The sequence below is a fragment of the Heliangelus exortis genome, chromosome 17 (genome assembly GCF_036169615.1).
Source record: "Heliangelus exortis chromosome 17, bHelExo1.hap1, whole genome shotgun sequence".
Lineage (NCBI taxonomy): Eukaryota > Metazoa > Chordata > Aves > Apodiformes > Trochilidae > Heliangelus > Heliangelus exortis.
The window spans coordinates 10,242,649-10,261,690 of NC_092438.1; the positions used below are offsets into that span (position 1 = coordinate 10,242,649).

The following is a 19,042-nucleotide window of genomic DNA, read 5'->3' on the forward strand; positions in this document are numbered from 1 at the left end:
AGTCTGTTTTCACTGCAGGATGACACTTCAGGAGTGCTGCTTTATGGCACCAAATTCCTGAGCTCCTGCCTCAGTTCTGCCACGTGCAGTGTCAGGGATTTCTCAGAGCATTCAGTCCTTGAGTTTCAAACCCCCAAGCAAAGCAAGCTCCTCTACAGTCCCTTTCAAATCCAGTTTTGGAGCCAGAGTCTTCAGACTCTTGTAGGTGCACACGTAAGGCAGCTCCACTTGGAATCCAAGTTTCTGTGAGGAATCCTAAGGAAATCCTTGCTGTGGCTCACATCTGATCTAAGGGAAAGGTTTGTGTTTAGCTGAGGGCTGAACTGGATATCTGAACACATATTCTGTGGAAAAGGGTGTCCAAATGATAAAGTATCAATTGATTCATAGCTATCCAGTGAAGTCTGGAAGTGCTGCCTTGGGATGATGTGGATGGAGGATATTTACTCTGCTTTCCAGTGTGAAAAACTCTGCTTCTTCCCAGCTGAGCTATCATGTAACATAGATGACTCTCTGGAGGAAGTTTGCTGCACATTTGCAGTATGTTTTAGCTACTATCAACATTTATATTCCATTGTCATTTGGGGGTAAGCACTAATTAGCATAATCATCAATGCTTTAAAATTAAAAATTCCTCCAAGAGATACAGGAGGGATTGAAACTGTTTCCTGCCCCTAGAGGCAAATCCTTTCCCAAGCTATCTGCTTCACCAAAAGGTTTTATTCTAGAAACATTCCCAAGCCATGCCCAAGAGTAAATTAAACAACAGGAAACTTGCAAACTCTTTTGTCTCTGTGTAGCAAGCAGGCCCTGATTTGACAATTATTTTTCACTCCTATTTTGCTTTGACTGCTGCTCTGGGCTGGTTTGTCACCTTTACTGTGTGGGCTGGAGCAAAGAATCTGAGGGGTTTGTACTTCACAGGCAAGATTCTGGTATAGAAAGCAAAGGGTTTACTGTCACTTCCCCCTTCTAGAGCTTGCCTCAAGGTCCCCAAGTCAGGACCTGGCCCCCCCAAAAAAAAATCAAAAAAAAAAAAATCAAGAGCTTTTATTTTCTTCAGTATTTAGGATGGATTTTTACTCTGGTTCTAAAATTACTGACAAGAGATTGGATTTCTGGCTTACAGAGACTCCTCCTTGGGAGGAGTTTTTAAACTTCAAAAAGGTAATGCTCACACCTTGGAAATGTCCCTTAAATGTCTGGATTCCTGCCTTTGGGAGGTGACAGGTGTGGTCAAGGATGTTTCTCCTACCTGGGAGCTCCTTGTGTCCCAAAGAATGTTTCTCACACCTCAGCAATCTTCAAGTGGTGGGGCATGAAACCTGAGGGAGCAGAAAGAGTCAAGGGTTGTAATTGTTGTAATTGTTCTTGAGCTGAGCAGAGGGGAAAACTTGTGTATTTCTTTGAGAAGGGGTAGGAAACGGAGGTGTTTCTTGAAACAAATGGTACAAACTCACAATTCTTGTTATTTCTGCATGAAACAACCACCACACCCTACACTGAGTAAACGTGGAGACTCTGCAAGAAAGGGTGGCATAGAAATCTCTGTAAACATGTCAGAATCTGCAGGGTATTGAACACATGCATTGTCTTTTTTGGTGTGCTCTTTTTTTCAGAGAGATGGACTTTAATTTCATTGGCAGAAATTCTCTCTTTTATCTTTATCTCTTGGTTTGATGTGGTAGCTATGGAGAAATGCCCAAGATTAGTAACAGTGAGTTCTTGCAGAATAAGAATAACTCTTTACTTGGATTTAAACTGTAGTGGTACTGGGGGGTTTGTTTAGCTGAAAATGCTCAGCTCACAAAGAATAATTCCTGGCTGCTGTTAGGACCCTGATTACCCATCCCAGTGAGTCCTATCCACCCCCAAACACACTCCCTCTCCTCTGAAGGGTATTTCTGTGGCTTTCCCAGGGTAGGGGGTTGCTTTCTATGCCTGCTGCTTGCAGAACCTGTGGTTTGTTCTCCTAAAAGTCAATTTGTTTTTATATTTTTGCCCTGCTAGAGATATCAGGGCACCCAGACCCTTGGAACTTGCCTCTGTTTGGCTACCACTGAATGGAATGGGCTGTGTCCTGAAGCTGGGATGCCTCAGGCTCCACAAGAAAGCCAAGTTTTAAAAGTATATTTCTTTAACAGCAGTTTCTAGCAGTTTCAGATTCCCTCTGTGAGCCTGCAGTAAGGAACTTGAGAGAAAGGGTGGAAATGGTCAATTTTTTTCTCCAAGCACCTTGGTGGTGACCTGGGCTGAGAAGGTGGGACAGGGGCAGGAACAAAGAGACCACACCTTGCTCTTGGCACAGGAGGCTGTGGGAATAATCAGTGGAATTCCTGGCCATAAAGTTTTAGTTTCCCAAAGCTGATATCCCTGCTGGCCACTCCACAGCACCTCAGTACCCTCAGTACATTTGCACCTTTTCTGGAGGAAAAAGGATCTTGTACTTGCAAACCAGAGCTCTTGCAGGATGGTGAGGAAGGAAGGATTTGGGAGGCCTTTTGCTGGAATGACATTCTAGGATGGAAAGAGACACCTCCAGAGATCCTGTCACACAGTTCCAGTGGTCAGTGTTGCTTTTACAACATTTCTCTCATTTCCAGATGATCACAGCTCATGTTTTGGTTCAGGTGGATGGAAACTTGTTGTGAATTAAGCAACATCTCATACAGAGAAGAGGCAGATTGTCAGAGACAGGGGCCTGCCTGGAGACTGGCTGCTAAAAATAATCAGTAGCTTCCTTTGATGGTCCTTTTTCTGGACGAGAAAGATCCAAGAAAACTCATTTTTATTACTCATTTCCCTCCTTATTTCTCTCAGATGATGTCAGAATGCCATCATGGCTTATGTACATTTTGGTTTTGAGAAGATAAAAGAGTTGTTTGATTGGTAAATGTAAAAGATCTGTATTTTCTGCTGGGTTTTCATTGCTAAAGATCTGGTAGATCTTAAGATCAAGGTTATTAAAAACAGTTTGTGACATTTCTTAGCTGAGACACTTTTCAGTATTTCTGCTGTCTGTTTGGTCTTAATCAGAATGATATTAAAGAGTGTGGCAGATCATGGCATGTAAGAAGTTTCTTTGGTATTGTCTTTGTGAGGAGATGACAAGTGTGCAGCATTTAGAGTACAACTCTGTGACAACAGAAGTCAGTAAAGAATATTAACAGTGACTTAATGAAAGCAAAAAAGGATCATCCCCAAATCCGTGAGGCTGTTTTTTAGCACTGGGAGGGCCTCCTCACACCTAAGAAGGTTTCAGTTTAGCTTGGTTGTTACCATTTTTTATAACATTTAATAACTCCCACCAGTTTGCCCTGGCCAAATAATGGGGGAAAAAAAAAAAAAAAAAAAGTCCCTGCTCTAAACAGTTTAGGAGCTAGGAGGAGATGAAAGGGACATTTTGAGAGCAGCAAAGTTCAGGAAAAACTACTGATCAGGTAGACACTGCTCTTGATATTTAAGTATTTAGTGAGCCTCAGCTTCTTCCTGTGCACTGCAAGCAAAGGGTTCTAATCAGGGGTTCAAAGAGGAAGCTGGGGAGGTCTCATCAGGGAGCTTGTCCCAAGCATGAGAGAAAACAGAGCTTAATTGGCTCACACTGTTCCTTATGTTTATAAAGAAGCCATTCAGACTGCAGGGAATGGCTGTTTCAGTAAGACATCTTTGATGCAGGAAATGCTCAACACTGAGGTCATTAAACTGTACCATTAGCATCAGGAAGGTGTCATTCACCTGCAGGGCCCAGGAGTCCTGTGAGGGCTTGGAGTTTGTCTGGTGCATTAAATGACTCAAGTGAGGGGTTGGATTCATCTCCTGGCATCTTGGTTTTGGTCCTGTGATCTCCAAACTGTGTGGAAGAGGCACTTCAGGGCACAGCTACAGATGTGGCAGGACACTGGGACCTGCTGCTGCTGCTTTGTAATCTGAGGGTATCAGCTCAGGTCTTCCACTGGCCACATATTCCCTCCTTGCTTTGCCACCACTGTCAGCACCTCTGAAGAAATGGGAAGGGATTCTGTCCTCAGGAGGGAGTTGCAATTGTCTGTAGGCCAGGGAGCTGGGCAGACCTAATAAAGATCTGCCAGGTTGTAACTTAAAGGTCCTGAGAAAGAATGTGAATGGCATGTACTGAAAAATGGACTGATAAAATAATGCAGTGGTAATTAACCACCACCTTTCTTGTTGCAGTCCTTCCAGGGCTTGTGTAAGAACCTGCTTCTCTGCAAAGCCTCCTGCCTCTCTTCATAAGAAATCACGGCAGTATTTCCATTCTTTTCCTTCTGCCTCACTACCCTGTGGTGTGGGACTCAAACCAGCTTCAAAATTCAAAACTTGTTTTGCCATCTTCTCATTTCCTTGTATAGCCATTTAAAGGAAAAAAGCTGAATTAACACCAGTCCTGGTTATACCCTGCTTTTCCTCCTTCCCAGTGGAACCAGCAGCAGGATGGCAGGACAGAGAGACCATATATGGTCCTTAGGGCAAACCCCAGCACTGCTCAGCTCCTTCCCGCAGACCCCAATCATCTCCACGCTCGGCGAGGCCCAGACCTTCCCCCACAAAGCCTCCTTCGGCTTTTTGACCCTGACAACGAGAAGGAGGGGCCTGCGTCTGGAGTTCATTTTCTCCCCAGATCCCAACAGACCGAGCCGCAGCCGCCCTCTGGAGCGGGAACCGCGGGAGGCGCTGAGGCGGCTCAGAGCCCTCAGCACAACCGCCCGCCGAGGAGGCCAAAGCCGCTGGGCCGGGCCTCTGCCAAGCACACAGGGGCAGTGGAAGCCCTGCCCGGGGAGCGGGAGCCCCGAGCCCGGCCCCGGGGAGCGGGAGCCCGGCCCCAGGGAGCGGCCCGCCCGCCGCCTCCCCTCTCCCCTCAGGAAATCACTGAGGGAGCAGGGAAGGAGCCGGGACCAGCGGATGTGACAGCAGCGCGGCCCCCGCAGCGCAGGATGGTGCTGGGAGGCACCGCCCCCTCAGCCAGCCAGAGCCAATCCCCTGACGGCTTGGGATGTGATTGACAGCGGCTTTAGCCAATAGCGCGTCAATATTCGCTACATTGTCCCCCGCCCCTTCTTCCTATTGGCAGAACAACCTGTCAATCGGCCAAGTCCTTCCCGCCCCTTTCCGGCAGGGGGAAATGGTAGGTAGGAAGGGTGGGGGGGGTTAGGGGGGGGGAGAAGAACGGGAAAGGAACCAATGAGACGCCGGAGAAGGGCACCTCGGCGGCTGAGTGACAGGCGGAGCCACCAATCGCCGCGCTCCTTTCCCCCTGCGGCTCCCACCCCCAAAAGGGTGGCGGGGCAGAGGGGGTTGCACCCACCGCCCCTTCCCCGTTGGTCTGTCCCACTCCGGGCCTGGCGGGCTAGGTTGAGTTAGCGGCTCGGACCATTGCACAGGGCGGGCGGAGGGGGGTGCGGGCGAGGGGGAGGAAGGAGACGGAGAAGGAGGCGGGGGGGGCGGTTTAAAGAGACAAGAGCCGAGCGGGCGGCCGGCTGGGGGAGCAGGAGCGGCGGCGGGCGGGGACTCGCCCCCTTCCCCACACACGCTCGCTCACACCGCGGCCAGGGTCGCCGCCGCCAGCGCCCCCCACCTTCCCTCCCCCCCCCTCCTTACCCCCCCCCCCTCTCCGCCTTCTCCTCCCCTTCCCCTCCGCCCGCCGACTCCAGAGCGGCCTCTATGAGGTAGAAGGGAGCGGCGGCCACTCCGGGGGCGGCAGCGGCCGCTACAGCCGCCGCCTCCTCCTCCTCCTCGCCTCAGAGAGCCCCATCTTTGTGTGTGAGGGAGAGGGCGGGCGAGAGGGAGTGCGCGCTGCCCGCCCGCCGCCGCCGCGCTTTGTTCGGAGCCGGGGGGCCGTGGCGGCGCGGAGCCCCGGCTCTATGTGCCAGCCGCTCCCCGCGCCCCCACAGCAGCCGGCGGGGGCGGCGGAGGCCGCGGGGCAGGCGGCGGCGTGAGGGGTCGGAGCCCCCGAGGGCGGGTGCGCGGCGGAGGAGGCGGCGGCGGCGGCGGGGGGGCGGGGGGGGCGCGCGGGCGGGCGCGCGGCCGCCCCGGCCCGTGCCCGCGTCGGTGTCGGTGCGGTTGCCGCGGAGGGGGGGAAGGGGCCGGCTCGCTGCCCGCCGGCCCGGCCCGACTGCGGGCGGATTGATGTGGGGGGGTCTGACATGAGTCCGCCGGCGGCCGGGTGCTGCCATGTGACCGGCTTCAAGGTGGAGAACTGGAAGCAGAACCTGCGGGCGATTTACCAGTGCTTCGTGTGGAGCGGCTCGGCCGAGACCAGGAAGCGCAAGGTACCGGGGGCGGCCCGCATCCACCCCCCTTTTCCCCTCCCGTCCCTTCCCCTCCCTCCCCCGACCCACCCGCCCGCCCTCCCTCCGCCGCTCACACGCACTCCGCCGCCTCGGCCTGGCCGCGGGGAAGGGACGGGTCCCTCTCCTTCCCTCCCTCCCTCGGTTCCCCCCCTCCTTCCCTCTCTCCCTCCCTCCCTCCCCACGGGGCAGGTGGGCCCGAATTCCCCCCGGCACCGGCTCCGGAGGGGCCGGGGCTCCGACACGCGGTGGTGGTGGTGGTAGTGGGGGGGGGGGGTTGGGGGGGGGTGGGAGGGAGGGAGGAGGAAACGCTCGGTGTCGGCCTCCGGGGCGGGGGAGTGGAAAGGGGTGGATGGGGTGGGGGTTGCAGCGGGGCCGGGCACCGGGATGGAGGAGGCAGCGAGTTTCGCCCGCCCCGGTGGGGCCTCCGTGCCTTCCACCTGCCCCGGCGGCGGGGAGGGCTTTCCGCAGCGGGGCCGCTCCGCAGCGCCGCCGCCGCCTCCTCCTCCTCCTCCTCCTCCTCCCGGAGGTGCGGGAGGCACCGAGGGTTTCCCGGAATACGGCGGAGAGGGGGAGGGGAGAGGGGAGGCCCCCGGGGCAAACGGGCACGTCCGGCCTGCGGCGGAGCTTTGTGCCGCCGGGGTGCGGCGGGGGAGACCCCGCGGGGGCGCGGCTGAGCCCCGGGTGGGGGCTGCGGAGGGGCCGCCCCGAGCGGAGCGGAGCGGAGCGGGTGTGTGCGTGGGGAAAAAGGGGGAAACACAATGGCTGAGAATGTGTCTGCGGGTCCCGGGGGCGGGAGGATGGTTTGTTTAGTTAGTTTTGCTTTCAAGGGGAAGAAAAAAAAAAAGAAAAGAGGTGAAAAAAAAAAAAGGGGGGGGAAATGCTGCTGGTTCTGATAATCCCCTTGGAAAAGGGGGGTTCGTGCTGTAGGGAGGGGAAAAGGAACCGAGTCGGTCTGAAGTAGGCGGGAGAGGGGAGTTGTGATTGTGTTGGTGCTTGAGGTATGCAAACAGCAGGAAAAAAAAAAGAGAAATCCCTGCTAATGAGGCAAAACGCGAGGGGAAGAGGACTTTTTCCCACGTAGCCTCCACAGCTGCATCCCCATCCACATGCAGGTTTTGGGAGGACTTCTCTTTTAACTATGGAACTCATTACTGCTGTCCCTGGAATCAACTAGTTTCTACTTCAAAGTGACTTGGCAGATTTCTATCAGGCATCATATTCAGGACTGAGGAGGGGAGTGCAAGAGCTACATGTAGCAAAACTTGTTTTTTTTGGGACGGCACAGATTGTTTTGATCTTGAAGGAACCCATGAAAACTTTCTGATCCCGGTTACTTTGCATTAAGCAGCTCAGCTTGTTCATAAGAGAACTGGAGTATGAGAGATGTACTTCAGGGGTGAGGTGGTTCACCATTTTTCTGTGCTCAGCGTATGTTCTCAGGACAATCCATTCTTCCAGGTTTTTACCTAAAGAGGAAAAAAATGGAATCTGAGAAGAAACATATTTTAAGTGTATTTGGTTACCTGATAACCCTGCAAAATGCAGTCAAACTTGTTTTTGGTATTTATAATTGCCTACAAGTCAGTATTATGAAATATATTAGTCAAAATCTGGTTTTATTTGGCCTTTAGTGTGTGAAAATAGAAACTGGTATTTAGTATGTGGTACTTGTAGCTTAAATGGAAGAAAAAATATATATGTGCTGTGGAAAAAACAAACAAACAAGGAGGTAGGAAGATGTCTCAGATAAATATAAACCAAGCTTTACATGGAAGAATGAAAATAAATTTTAGTAAAATTACCATGTTAGCTACCCCCTGTATGGAGCATCCTTTGTAGCCTGCCTACCATTTGTATGCTACAACAGCTTGGGTTTTTTTTTTCTGAAATCTAATGATAGTGATGTGTCCATCATGGCTTGAAAAAACAGCTGGAAATAAATAATATTGCATTGTAATCAATCTGTTCTCACTTCCTCTTGGCCCAGCCAGGCTCATAAAGCAGAACAGGATTGTTGCAAAATTATCTGCCATCTCATGGAAAACATCAGTGTTCTCAATGCATGCTAAAAATGTTTGGCTTTTTTTCCCCTGCTCCCCCCACCCCCCCTTTTTTTTTTTTTTAAGCAGGTTATCAGTCTGAAGATAGCTGGACTCCTGAATTCAGCCAACCCAAAATGGGCCCATACAGGGAACACATATAGGGTAACATTTTGGCAACTGAATTTAGGGTACAAAGAATGTATATACATGACAGTTATGGTACTTAACTCTCCTGCATATGGACATGAGATCTGCTTCCCTGACATTTTTCTGTACTGAAAAATTCTCTGTCCATATGTATGCCTTACAATTTTACACATAAAATTTGATAAATGGGTTTTTTTTGTTTGGAAGCATATTTAGAGTGTAATAACTAGGAAACACTCCTTTGTCCTTCAATATTATGTGTGTACATATACTTTGTATATGTATATATAGATATTTTAGGAGTGTTAACTCAGACTGCTTAAGAGCACCTATTTATTAGTGAGGATTCTTATTAATCCTAATCAAAATAATGAGGTCAAATTAAAGGTTTGTTAAAAGGTGATTTTATGCTGCAAGACCAAGGACATTTTTGTCACAGATAACATTCAACAACTGGAGTTGATTATTAATGGGAAATGTTGGGTCAATTTACCTAATAATTAGATGAATCTAGCTGTAAAAAATGTCTTGGCAGTGTGGTGATAGCCAGAAGTAAATTGTTAGCTTGCTGGAATGGTAACACTCTCCCTCATGAAGCTGTCTTAAAAATCTTGGTAGTGATGGGAACTGCAGGGGGCAGAAAGTGTCCATTCCTCCTGCTTTCCTTGCACTGCCTACTGCATTATGCTTCAGAAGACCATTTTAATGCTGTTTGCTGTTCATTTTTAATATGTACCTTTTCTGTCAATAAGCTTTTATGAGCTTCAGTCTGCTTTACAGCCAGAGTTTTGAGTAGAATAGCTGTAAAGCACAGTTTATAGTTGGAAAGCAATCTACTGAAACCTGGATTTGGATTCTCAGTCAGAAGCAAGAGGCAATTATGCAAGTATCACTGTAGATAGTGGAATTCTGATGAGGGTTTTAGGAGTATGTTTGCTTCTGAAAGTGTTGTCTACACTGGGATTTGAGCTGTCTTCACTGTGCATTATTTTATCTCCAGGAAGGCTGTGGCTTGCCTCACCTCACTGCATTTTGGCCAAAGTAGTGAAGTGCAGCAGCCAGAGGACGTGATGTTCCAGGCACAGACTTTGCCAGTGGTGTCAATGTGTTGCTGATGGTAAAGCCCAAGCCAAGACACAACCTGTGTGTGACACTCTTTGGAGAGAGAATCAGGAAAAGGTTTAGAGGAGAAATCTAAATAATGGCTCTTGAAATTGTAAGAATTGTGATTAAAGTTGGATTTAGATTTCGGGGCTTAAGTTGTAGGTGAAGTGGCACAAAATGAGGGTTGGTCATCTTGCCTTCAGGACTTTGACTTGTAACTCTTGATTTTTAATTAGTGATAGTTAGAATCTGTTTAATAAGCTGATGGCAAAGCTCATGTTTCTATAGGTCGTGGACTTTACCTTGAATATTTTGATGTGGAACTTACCTCAGGCTCAATTAAGTAACAATGTGTAAGTGGTCCTTGAATTTGACACCACCACCTCCCATTCAAGAATTGTGGAAGAGAGGATGCCTAAAAGGCAGAGGGCTGGCAATAAGTGTCATCTTTTTCCATTTTTCTGTAGGGTCACACTTCAAATGTTTTGCTTCTTCCATTGCAGATGAGAAAAATCAGTTTTGCAGTGCTGAATATAGCTTTTGGTTCACATCAGTGCTCAATTAGATGTGCAGATGCATCTTTGTGTCCAGGAGATGATAAGTGATGGTTTCAGTGCTTGAAGGGCAGCTGCATTTCCAACTACACTGCATCTTCCTGGACTGGACACCTTGGAGGAAAACTGCCTTTCTCTCCCTGAACAGTTCTCCCTGTCACTGCTCTGAAAAGGTTCTGGATGATAAAAGTAATGCAGCTCATCATGACCAGAGTCATGATATGCAGAAGGTCCTATCTGCTGTTTCAGAATGTTTGTTCTCTGCTTCTGCCAATAGACCAGAGAATAATTGCCTGTCAGGGGCTGCACACTGGCACTGACAGCGGGTGCATTCTGGCATATTTCTTCCTCTTTGAGAGCTTCTCTTGTTTTTTCCATTATTCTCTCTTCACATGGACCCTCCAGTCGGATTGATGCTTTCAGATTTGGATAAATATTTTCTTTTACAGGTAATGACCTTTCTCCAGGTATCCTTCTCCCCTTGTGCTTGTGACCTCAGCCCTTCGTTCCTAACACCTGACAGCTGAATCATAAATACTTCACACTAAAATGACTTTGCTTAATTTCCTAACTTTCAAAGTAGAAAAAGCTTAATAATATCTTGGCAAATAAATGCAATGTCATGGTTTCAGTTGCAAGTATTGTGGTTCATAGTCATCAATCAATGTGTTAAGTTCTTGCTCAAATGACCTTGCAGTCATAGGGTAGGTTAATGGTGGAACTTCTCATGCCATGCCTGTTGAGGCTTGCTTGCTGCTTTGCTTCCTCCCTGTGCAGGAACAGGGAAGTATTGCTAAGGGGATCTGCTTTGTACAGATGGACCCTTCACAAGGCTTCCCCCCCTTCTCAGGCTCAGTGGTTTTGGTTGCTTAAATTAATAAGGAAAACTTAGCTTGGTTTTCTTTAACACTTTTAGCATAGGCACCACAGTTCTGGATTACAAACCTATGGAAAATTTTGGAACAAGAAGCCCAGGATTGAAGAAGCAGATCTCTTTTTTTCAGCTGCATTCTCTGCTTTGGCTGCCCAGGTGAACTGAGATTGACTCAGGAAGGATGATGTTCTCTGTGTTGTGGGGACCTCCTTTTCCCTGGAAACCCTGAAGCTTCAAAATCAACTGCAAGCTTCATTGCTCAGGACATCTCCAGTTTCCTAAGTTTCATCTTCCTTAGTTCTTAACTTCTAAGGAGTAGGAAGGTCTTAGACCTGCTGAAGGTAATGTTCACTCTTCTCTTGGTGTGAAGATCTTTGGTGTGAGAGATCCAGAGGTGGGATTTTAGTTCCATAGGTGGCACATGTGGGACAAGCCAGAGTGGGAAACCTCCTCTGGGTTTGTGTTTGGTGCCAAGGAAGAACATAATAGAACACTTTCCTCTTCTAATGGTGTTAATCCCTGTCTTGTATCCTCTGCCCTGTTTTTTATATACATGGTTGCTTTCTGGGCCAAAGGTTAGGAATTAGACAAACAAGCCCAATAAATGCAGGTTTCCCTGTACTTTTGTTTGTTCCCTGCTGCAGAGAAAGAACTTGTATCTTCATGAGCTGATGAAGGACAAAAATAGGGACATGCTGGACAAGAAGGCTTCTTTTAAAATATTTTCTTACCAGCAGTCAGAGTTTAACAGCCAGGCTGTTTTTTGGGAGCCATTGTAGCAGCTCTTTAATTTTGTCTGCAGTCAGGGATTGTAGTTGTTTGGTGTTGAAAATGTTGAAAGCTTTCAAACTAGAAAGACATCTTGTAGTGCGAAGGGGAGCAGGGTGGAATGGCTTTGTTTGATATGTTGGACTATCTGTTGAGCTTGAATTAAAGCCATCAAAGCTTTAAACCCCAAACAAAGGTTAGCTGATAGCCTCATTTTTGTTTCAGGCCTTAATCTGTAGCGTTAACATGAAACCAGGGCTGCAAATCGGTTTCAGACCTTCTACTTTCCTTCTTTCATTTGAGGATTTTCTGTCTTAGTAACTGAAGTGTAACAAATGAGCAGGTAAATGCTATTGACTGATAGTGGAGGTTGCCTGCTCCTGAATTGCTGACTCCCTGTCTCCTCATTTACTGCTATTCCAGTCTCAGCCAAAAAAAAAAAAAAAAAAAAAAAAGTGTTTTCTTTTGGGACATGCAGTGGGGATCTTGCTTTGTAACAAATGCTGTTGCAACTGTTTTATTCTCCAAGATGGGTGTGGTGGCTGATTTGTTTTAAACCAGAGAAAGATTAACTCAGTTTAAAATCTTGTGTAAACCTACCACCCATTGGTTTTGCTGTTTGTGATTGGCTTGAAACTGTGGTTTCTTGATGTAATTTTCCTGGTGGATGCAGGGCCTTTTATCAGCCATACCTTCCCCTCTCATTTGGCTGATAGCTTGAAAAGGTTGGGTTTGACTTCTTTTAATTCTTGTGTTCTCATCTTCTCCAGGTATTTATAATGTACCCCAAGTGCATGGCAGCATCTGAGGTGTGGAGATACATAGGTACTCCTGCTTATATATTAATTACAGTGGCATCACATGAAAGACAGTCTGAAGGTGACCTGTATGTGTTTTACTGGATTCACTAGATCTATAGTTTAAAAAAAAAAAAAAAAAAAATTCATTTTATTTTAATATTGAAGAAGCTGTCATTGTTAGGACCTCCCCAGACTTGGAGAGAAAGAGGTGCCTGAAGCAGCTATCTCCCATCTCTTGTTATCCTGTGGGCAATGGAGCTAAGTGAGTGAAATGCTATGATGACATTACAGTTTATTATGTTACCCTGGACTGTGTTGTCAGCAAGCAGTGCTGGAGTGTAGGGAGAGCCATATGTTATCTGAGAGGCCTGGATTGGGAACCTTTTCTTAGCAGAAAAGCTGATAGATCTGTTCTGACTGGGTGAAAGCTCTGTCTTGGTAGTTGTATTCTTTTACACATTGATTTAGCAGTCCTTTATGTAAGCTCTGCTTAATTCAAGATAAGAACTTTGCTGCATTAGCTAGGAATATAATCAATGTTGTAAAGAGTTACTCATTGCCAAATTAACCTGCATTCTGTTGGGTTCAAAACTTGCAGAGGTACCTCAGGAGGATCTGTGCTTTGCTTTAGTGCTGGGACAGCTTCCCCCATGTTGATGCCTCTCATTTAGGAGAAAGAAAAAAAAATTCTGTATTTCAAGATATATTTAATGATCAGTAAAGTGAACTGTTACCAGACACCAGTTGACTCAGAGTAACCTGAGACTCACTTTATCAGCTGGTAACTGATTAGCAGTAAGCATCTGTCTTGTCACAGTCTTTAGTGTAAAATACAGCAAATACTTGACTTTTTCCAGTTCTCTACTTCAGTAGAATGTTAATCATGGCTTTTTAAAAAACCTCCCAGTTGTATGTAACTCTTATTTAAAATTCTTATTTATTTTTCCTGTCTATCTCTGCTGCTTTTCCAAATTGGTAAAGATAACTTCTTCCCCCTCCTCCTTCTTCCTTTTCTGTGTTTAATGGAGCTTGAAATTAACATGGCTGCTCCTGTCTCCCTTTTGCATGGTATCACTGGTGATCTCAGCATATCCCTGGGAAATATTTCTGTGAAGGTACTAGATCTGTCATTGAATTAAAAAAAAAATGGCGTGTTAGACAAGGTGAGACTCAAGAAAGCAAAGAAGTAAATGTGGTACCAGAAGTTGTTTTCAATGCACTTTAAAAGTGTAGTGTCTTTTTGGTGTAAATATTGGGGTAGATGGAAGTTCTGATGTCCAGTAGCAAATTGTGACATTAAGCATGTAAAATATATTAAATACATTAAGTATCTTCATATTAGAAGTAGCAGTGAGCAGCAGGTCACTAAATGTGACACTGCCTTAGTAGTGACTCTGAAAAGAGGACCTGGGTTTAACTGTGCTTAGGTGGTCTTGCTCTCACACCATCCCATTTCTGCAGTCTCACAGCTGAGTTCTGCACATACATTTAAGATGTAGAAATACAACTATTATAAATTCAGTGAGTTGTATTTATGTAGAATAAAACTGTAGAAATGATTAATCTATATTGTAGTTATGAGATTATTACAGTATCTCTTCTTGCTCATAAGCATCTTAATCTGGGGCTTTGTGCTGCAACTCCTGCCTTAATGTATTAAACCAATTATTTTTGTCCAGATGTATACATGAAGTATTAAAATTAAATCCAAAAAGTAAAAATTATAAAATTAGTTTTTGTCTAAACACATGTAAGACCCAGTAGTACAAGCATGTAGTTAAATGATGGGGATGATGGATTATGATGTGAAACTGAGTTCCATTTGGGGTGATTGCCTCACTTGTCCCTCAGAAGTTGATGCATCCAAGTAGCCTTTTTTGAAATAGGATTTGTCTTTGGGTTCATCTTACTGAATTGGCCACCAGGACTTTTGTCTGTATGTTTTGCTTCTGGTTTTCAAGTGCTTTTGTTTTGCATGAGGTACAGACCTAGAATTCTGTTACTTCAATATGTGATAGCACAAGGAGAGAAAACAGCAGCTCTAACCTTTACTTTTGCCTTCTTCCACCCCAATAATTACCTGTTGTGTTTAATCTTTTCTTAAAGATGAATCCTCTCGAGTCTTTGAACCACCTAATGTTCTATCACAAAGTTTGGGGCATAATTTGTACTTGTGCATTCAAGCTTGTGATTGCATGCAAGTCACATTTTAAGGCAGATTCTTTCTACTTGGTAAACAAAGGTAAGATTTATTGCACAGCAGATGTGTGATGACTTCATAAGTGAAGACAGCTGAGATAGGTGACTGTTTCAGTACCTCATTTATGTCAGGTGAGGTTTTGTGACCCTGTGACAAATGCAGAATTTGTCTTGAGGCTTTGTTTTTATTTGCAGTGCTTAAGTTATCTCCATATTTCTGCCTGGTTTTCTTCTTTAACTGGTTTGCTCTCCTGCTTGGCAGTTAGTAACCAGGAAGAAATTCTCATATAATCTTTTCTGTACATTGCTGGCTTTTGTTTTGTTCTTTTAGGAAGCATCCTCCTCCAAAACCAATTACTGGATATGTTTGCACTGTTTCTTTGGTCATTTGGGACTTCATTTTGTGCTTTTCGTTGTAGGGTGGTCTTGAACAGTGATCTGGAGAACATAATGAGGAAAATGCAGCAAAAATAGCTTCAAGAGTTATTGCAGTTATTTGCTTAAAGAGAAACAAGTTCTCACTATGAGGTTGTGCCTTAACAAAATTGATCTTAGCTTTGTCCAGCATAATTTTATATTAGCACCCTTAGTGATGTATTTCCTTGTCACACAGTAATCATGTTTCTTACACCTTTCTTTGTTGCCCCAAGACATGAAATTTATTTTCTACATCTCTGTGATAACTTGCAGAAGAGTGACTGCCAACCACTTGTTTGCTGACTGAAGGGATCTCAATCACAAAGTGCAGAGGAATGGTACCAGAGTTCATAACCATATGGACTGAATCACTGTGTAACTGAAATAGTGCCAAGTTTAAAAATGAAAAATACACATGGAGCATTAGAGAAATTGCTTTATGATGGTAAGAAGATCTTTTGTTCCCCCATGCAGTTAAATCTCTTGTGAAAAGGAAACTGAAGGGGAGGGATCCTCCTAAGTCTGAGGTCACAGGGACATCTTGGAACTGGAATGGAAGTTTCAGGCCCTTATCCAAGGATTCCAGGCTATAGGAGGTGGAGGGTGTTTGTCTCTCTGAAGCTGCTTACCACAGAAGTCTCACTATGGAAAAGCAACTCCAGTTTAATGGTAACTTGAAGAATGCCTTTATTGTAGCAATCCTTTATAAAGCAAGCAATTGAATTCTGTAAGCACATTGTACCTGTAGGTTGAAGCTGTTATGCAGACAAATTGTTTTAAGTGGGGGAAAAAAAAAATGAGGAAAAGGCAACTCAGCAAATCTAAGAAACTTTAAAAGCTGCAATTTGTATGTGAAAAGCAGCTGTGTACAGGGCTACCAGTGAGACCAAAGTATCCAACACAAACCCAGCTCTGGCTGTGGCTCAGTGTCTGCCTTTCCATAGCAGCTGAAGGAGCTCCCAGCACTTGCCTACATGTTCCTCCTGCTGGACCATTCCCTGCATTGTGTTGGTGCAGCTGTGCTGTGAGCCAAAAGGAACAGATTTGGGTGACAATAATGCTTTTTCTCATATTAATAATTTTTCACCTGAATTGGCTGTAGGGCACATATCAACTTGGGGCTTAAGAAGCAGCTGTAATGCTGGGAGCTGGAGGAAAGGGGAGCCTGGGGGATGGCTGAGGACCTGAGAGGAGATGCTTGGGGGCTGTGTAAGGCAATTTGGGTAACAGCTGCTGCCTTCCTCTGGACTTTGCCACTGGCAGATTGACTGAGTTAGAGTGTTCTCCATGGCATAATGGTTTCTTCTGTGATATGTTCCTAATACTTCATTTGAAATATTTAAAATGTGCTGTTACTCTTAGAGTTGTGTGGTTGGACCTGTGCTGTTGGAAGCAGCTTCACTGAGGTGCCAGTGGGTGCTGAGCCTGAAATGTGAGATGTCTTATGTTTGCAGTCATTAGAACTTATCCCTGTATGCAAATAATTTGCCTCTACTCCAGTTTCCTTGTGGAAAATAAATGAACCAGAGAGTGTACAATGCCTGTTAATCTGTGATCAGCTATTACAGAAAATCCACTTTTCACATTACAGTTAATTTAATGAAATGAATAGTGTTTTTCTAAGTAATCAAGTTATGAGCCACTTGTTTCACTCTTTAAGCAAGCCTGACTTGAAGTTAAGATTTCTGTCTTCTATAACTGAACTCTGTTAAGATATTTTAACTTTGTTTTTGTTGTTTAAGATCATCTTGGCACAGGGCATGTGCTTAGGTCATACTCACACTGCATAGAGCTGAGGATGGTGGGGTAAATGGGATTGAAAATTAGCTCTTTATGGTGCTGTTCTTCATCTGACCTCCTCTCTTGGCCAACCCCAAGGCTGTTATGAGCTGTGCCAGCAGCTGTAGCCCCACAGAACTGGTGTGTCAGATGGAAGAGCAGCACTCCAACAAAATCTTGACACACTTTCTAGGATGGAGGAGAGGTGATAGCTCTGCAGGCCCATCAGGACATCCTTGGGCAGGTGGTTCTGCTGGTACTTGGGAACTTTTGTACTGGTGTAAGCATGGACAGGACTGGACCAGAGGGTCCTGTTTTATTTTGAGATGCACAATACAGGATGCAGCTTTTGAAACATTTCAAGTATGTTAGCTTCTCCTTATTCCTAGTTTTGTGCTTTCATACTGTGTGAAATGTTAACTTATATTAAGCAAGTGTGATTTTTACTAACATGTTATGCTGCTTTTTTTTTTCCCCCATTACTGAAAAATGCTGCCACCTCTAAGATACCCAGACAAGAAAAAACTTGTTAATGCTAATGGCTTTTTGTTTTGTTTTTCATTAAAACAAAACTACCAAACTTGATTTTACTGCCCAAGACTAAAATGTGTAAACATGCTCACAGTGAAAGCCATCAGAAGTTTTAAGCCCTTCATTTGTTGAGGGACTTAATGGTTTTTACAAGAAGACATTTATCATTTATTTCTTAGAATACCAGTGAAATCTGTTGGTGTCACTGCAGAAGATTCAGGGAATCCTCCTGGTATCCCTCTGCCCCTTGGTCTTTTTTTGTGTTCAAGAGCAAGGTTACTGAGAGGAATCTTCCAGCAGCAGAGTAGCCTCAGCTGCAGGAAATCTACCCTGCAAAAGCCATGCATTTGAAAATTTCCATTTTGTGGAGAGGAGGACAGTAAATGTGTGAAATTCCTTGAAGAATCAGATTGCCTGGTGGCTGCTTGAACAGCAGACATTTTCTAGAGGAGCTGACATCCCCCAATTTACCTTGGTGTTTCATCACATTCTTGCCACAGAAGACTTTGTTCTCATCGCCCCATTAATGCAGCTCACACTTGTAATCCAGCAGCCCAAAATAGCTGTCAAGCCAGGATTTTACTTTGGTGGCATTTGCTGCACAGATAGTTGATACAACCCAATATGCTGAACAGTAGCAAAAATCCAAATGTAAAAAAAAAAAAAAAAAATCCCAACTGAGGCACGTAAACCTCTTTCAGGGAGATATTTCAAATATCTGATTTAAATAAGCTCAATGTGATGGTATGTAAAAGGCCCCTCTTCTCCTCAGAAGAACAACTTTGCTGCTTTTTAGACAGAAGGTATGTGCCTGAAATAAAGCTTGTCAAGGCTTTAAATTTTTCTTTTGTCATGCAGAGAGCTGTATTCTGTGTAAACCCATGCTCCTCCTGGTGCCTGTTAGACTCTTCTGACACTTTAAGCATACTTAAAGCATATACCCAGCTGCTACTAATAGAGAATTATATTGATTTTTATTTTTTTTAAGAGATCAAATAGTTTTTTTCCTGGCTTTCCTCAGTGCTGAATCCCTTAACCTCACCTATTCATGTGCTTCAAGTCACATGGCTTGACTTGATCAAGGATTTTCTTCACGTGGAAGAAAGTGGAATCTGTGGAATAATTTCTGTCATTATTAATGTTATTTTTTCTGGTTCATGGAGAAAAGTGAAGTTACGTTAGGGGTGAACCTGATGATGGATGGAACTTCCTAATTGCCTTTCTAGAAAAAAAAAAACTAGCAAACCAGATCAAACAGCAGAAGTCATGCTTTACAGTCCTATCAACTCTGCAAAGCAGGAGAGGTCTAAGGATGGTCCATGCAGAAAGGAGATTCCACTGTGTTTTCCTTGGCTTCGTGGCTTGCTTCATCTCCCCCTGGAGTTTCTGTTTGAAGAAATTTGTTGTGAGGAGCTGAGTTTTCAGATCTCTTCTCTTGAGTGGTGAGTTAGCTGGAAAAGTGGAATGGATGTCTGTGAATCTGCCAAACAGGAACCCTCTGTAGAGTTGGTGTTGATGTAGT

At 45.2% G+C, this 19,042-nt stretch overlaps 1 protein-coding gene and 1 long non-coding RNA gene across 5 annotated transcripts in view; one reads left to right on the plus strand and one right to left on the minus strand.

Moving 5' to 3' along the window:
* Nucleotides 1-893: 893 nt before the first annotated feature.
* On the minus strand, nt 894-6,431 carry LOC139804186 (uncharacterized). Its single transcript, XR_011729299.1, has 3 exons — nt 6,380-6,431; nt 1,256-1,325; nt 894-1,005 (listed from the first exon to the last, which is right to left on the minus strand). It is a non-coding gene; the product is annotated as an uncharacterized lncRNA (long non-coding RNA).
* Nucleotides 6,035-19,042, plus strand: part of USP22 (ubiquitin specific peptidase 22) — an 86,389-nt gene continuing 73,381 nt past the window's right edge. For 3 of the 4 annotated variants that reach the window (XM_071761147.1, XM_071761149.1, XM_071761148.1), the window contains exon 1: nt 6,035-6,284. In XM_071761147.1, the coding sequence (XP_071617248.1) occupies nt 6,159-6,284 (126 nt within the window). In that variant the 5' untranslated portion in view covers nt 6,035-6,158. Of the gene's footprint in view, nt 6,285-11,346; nt 11,368-19,042 lie in introns of those variants that run through there. The other variant, XM_071761150.1, reaches the window with a different exon arrangement.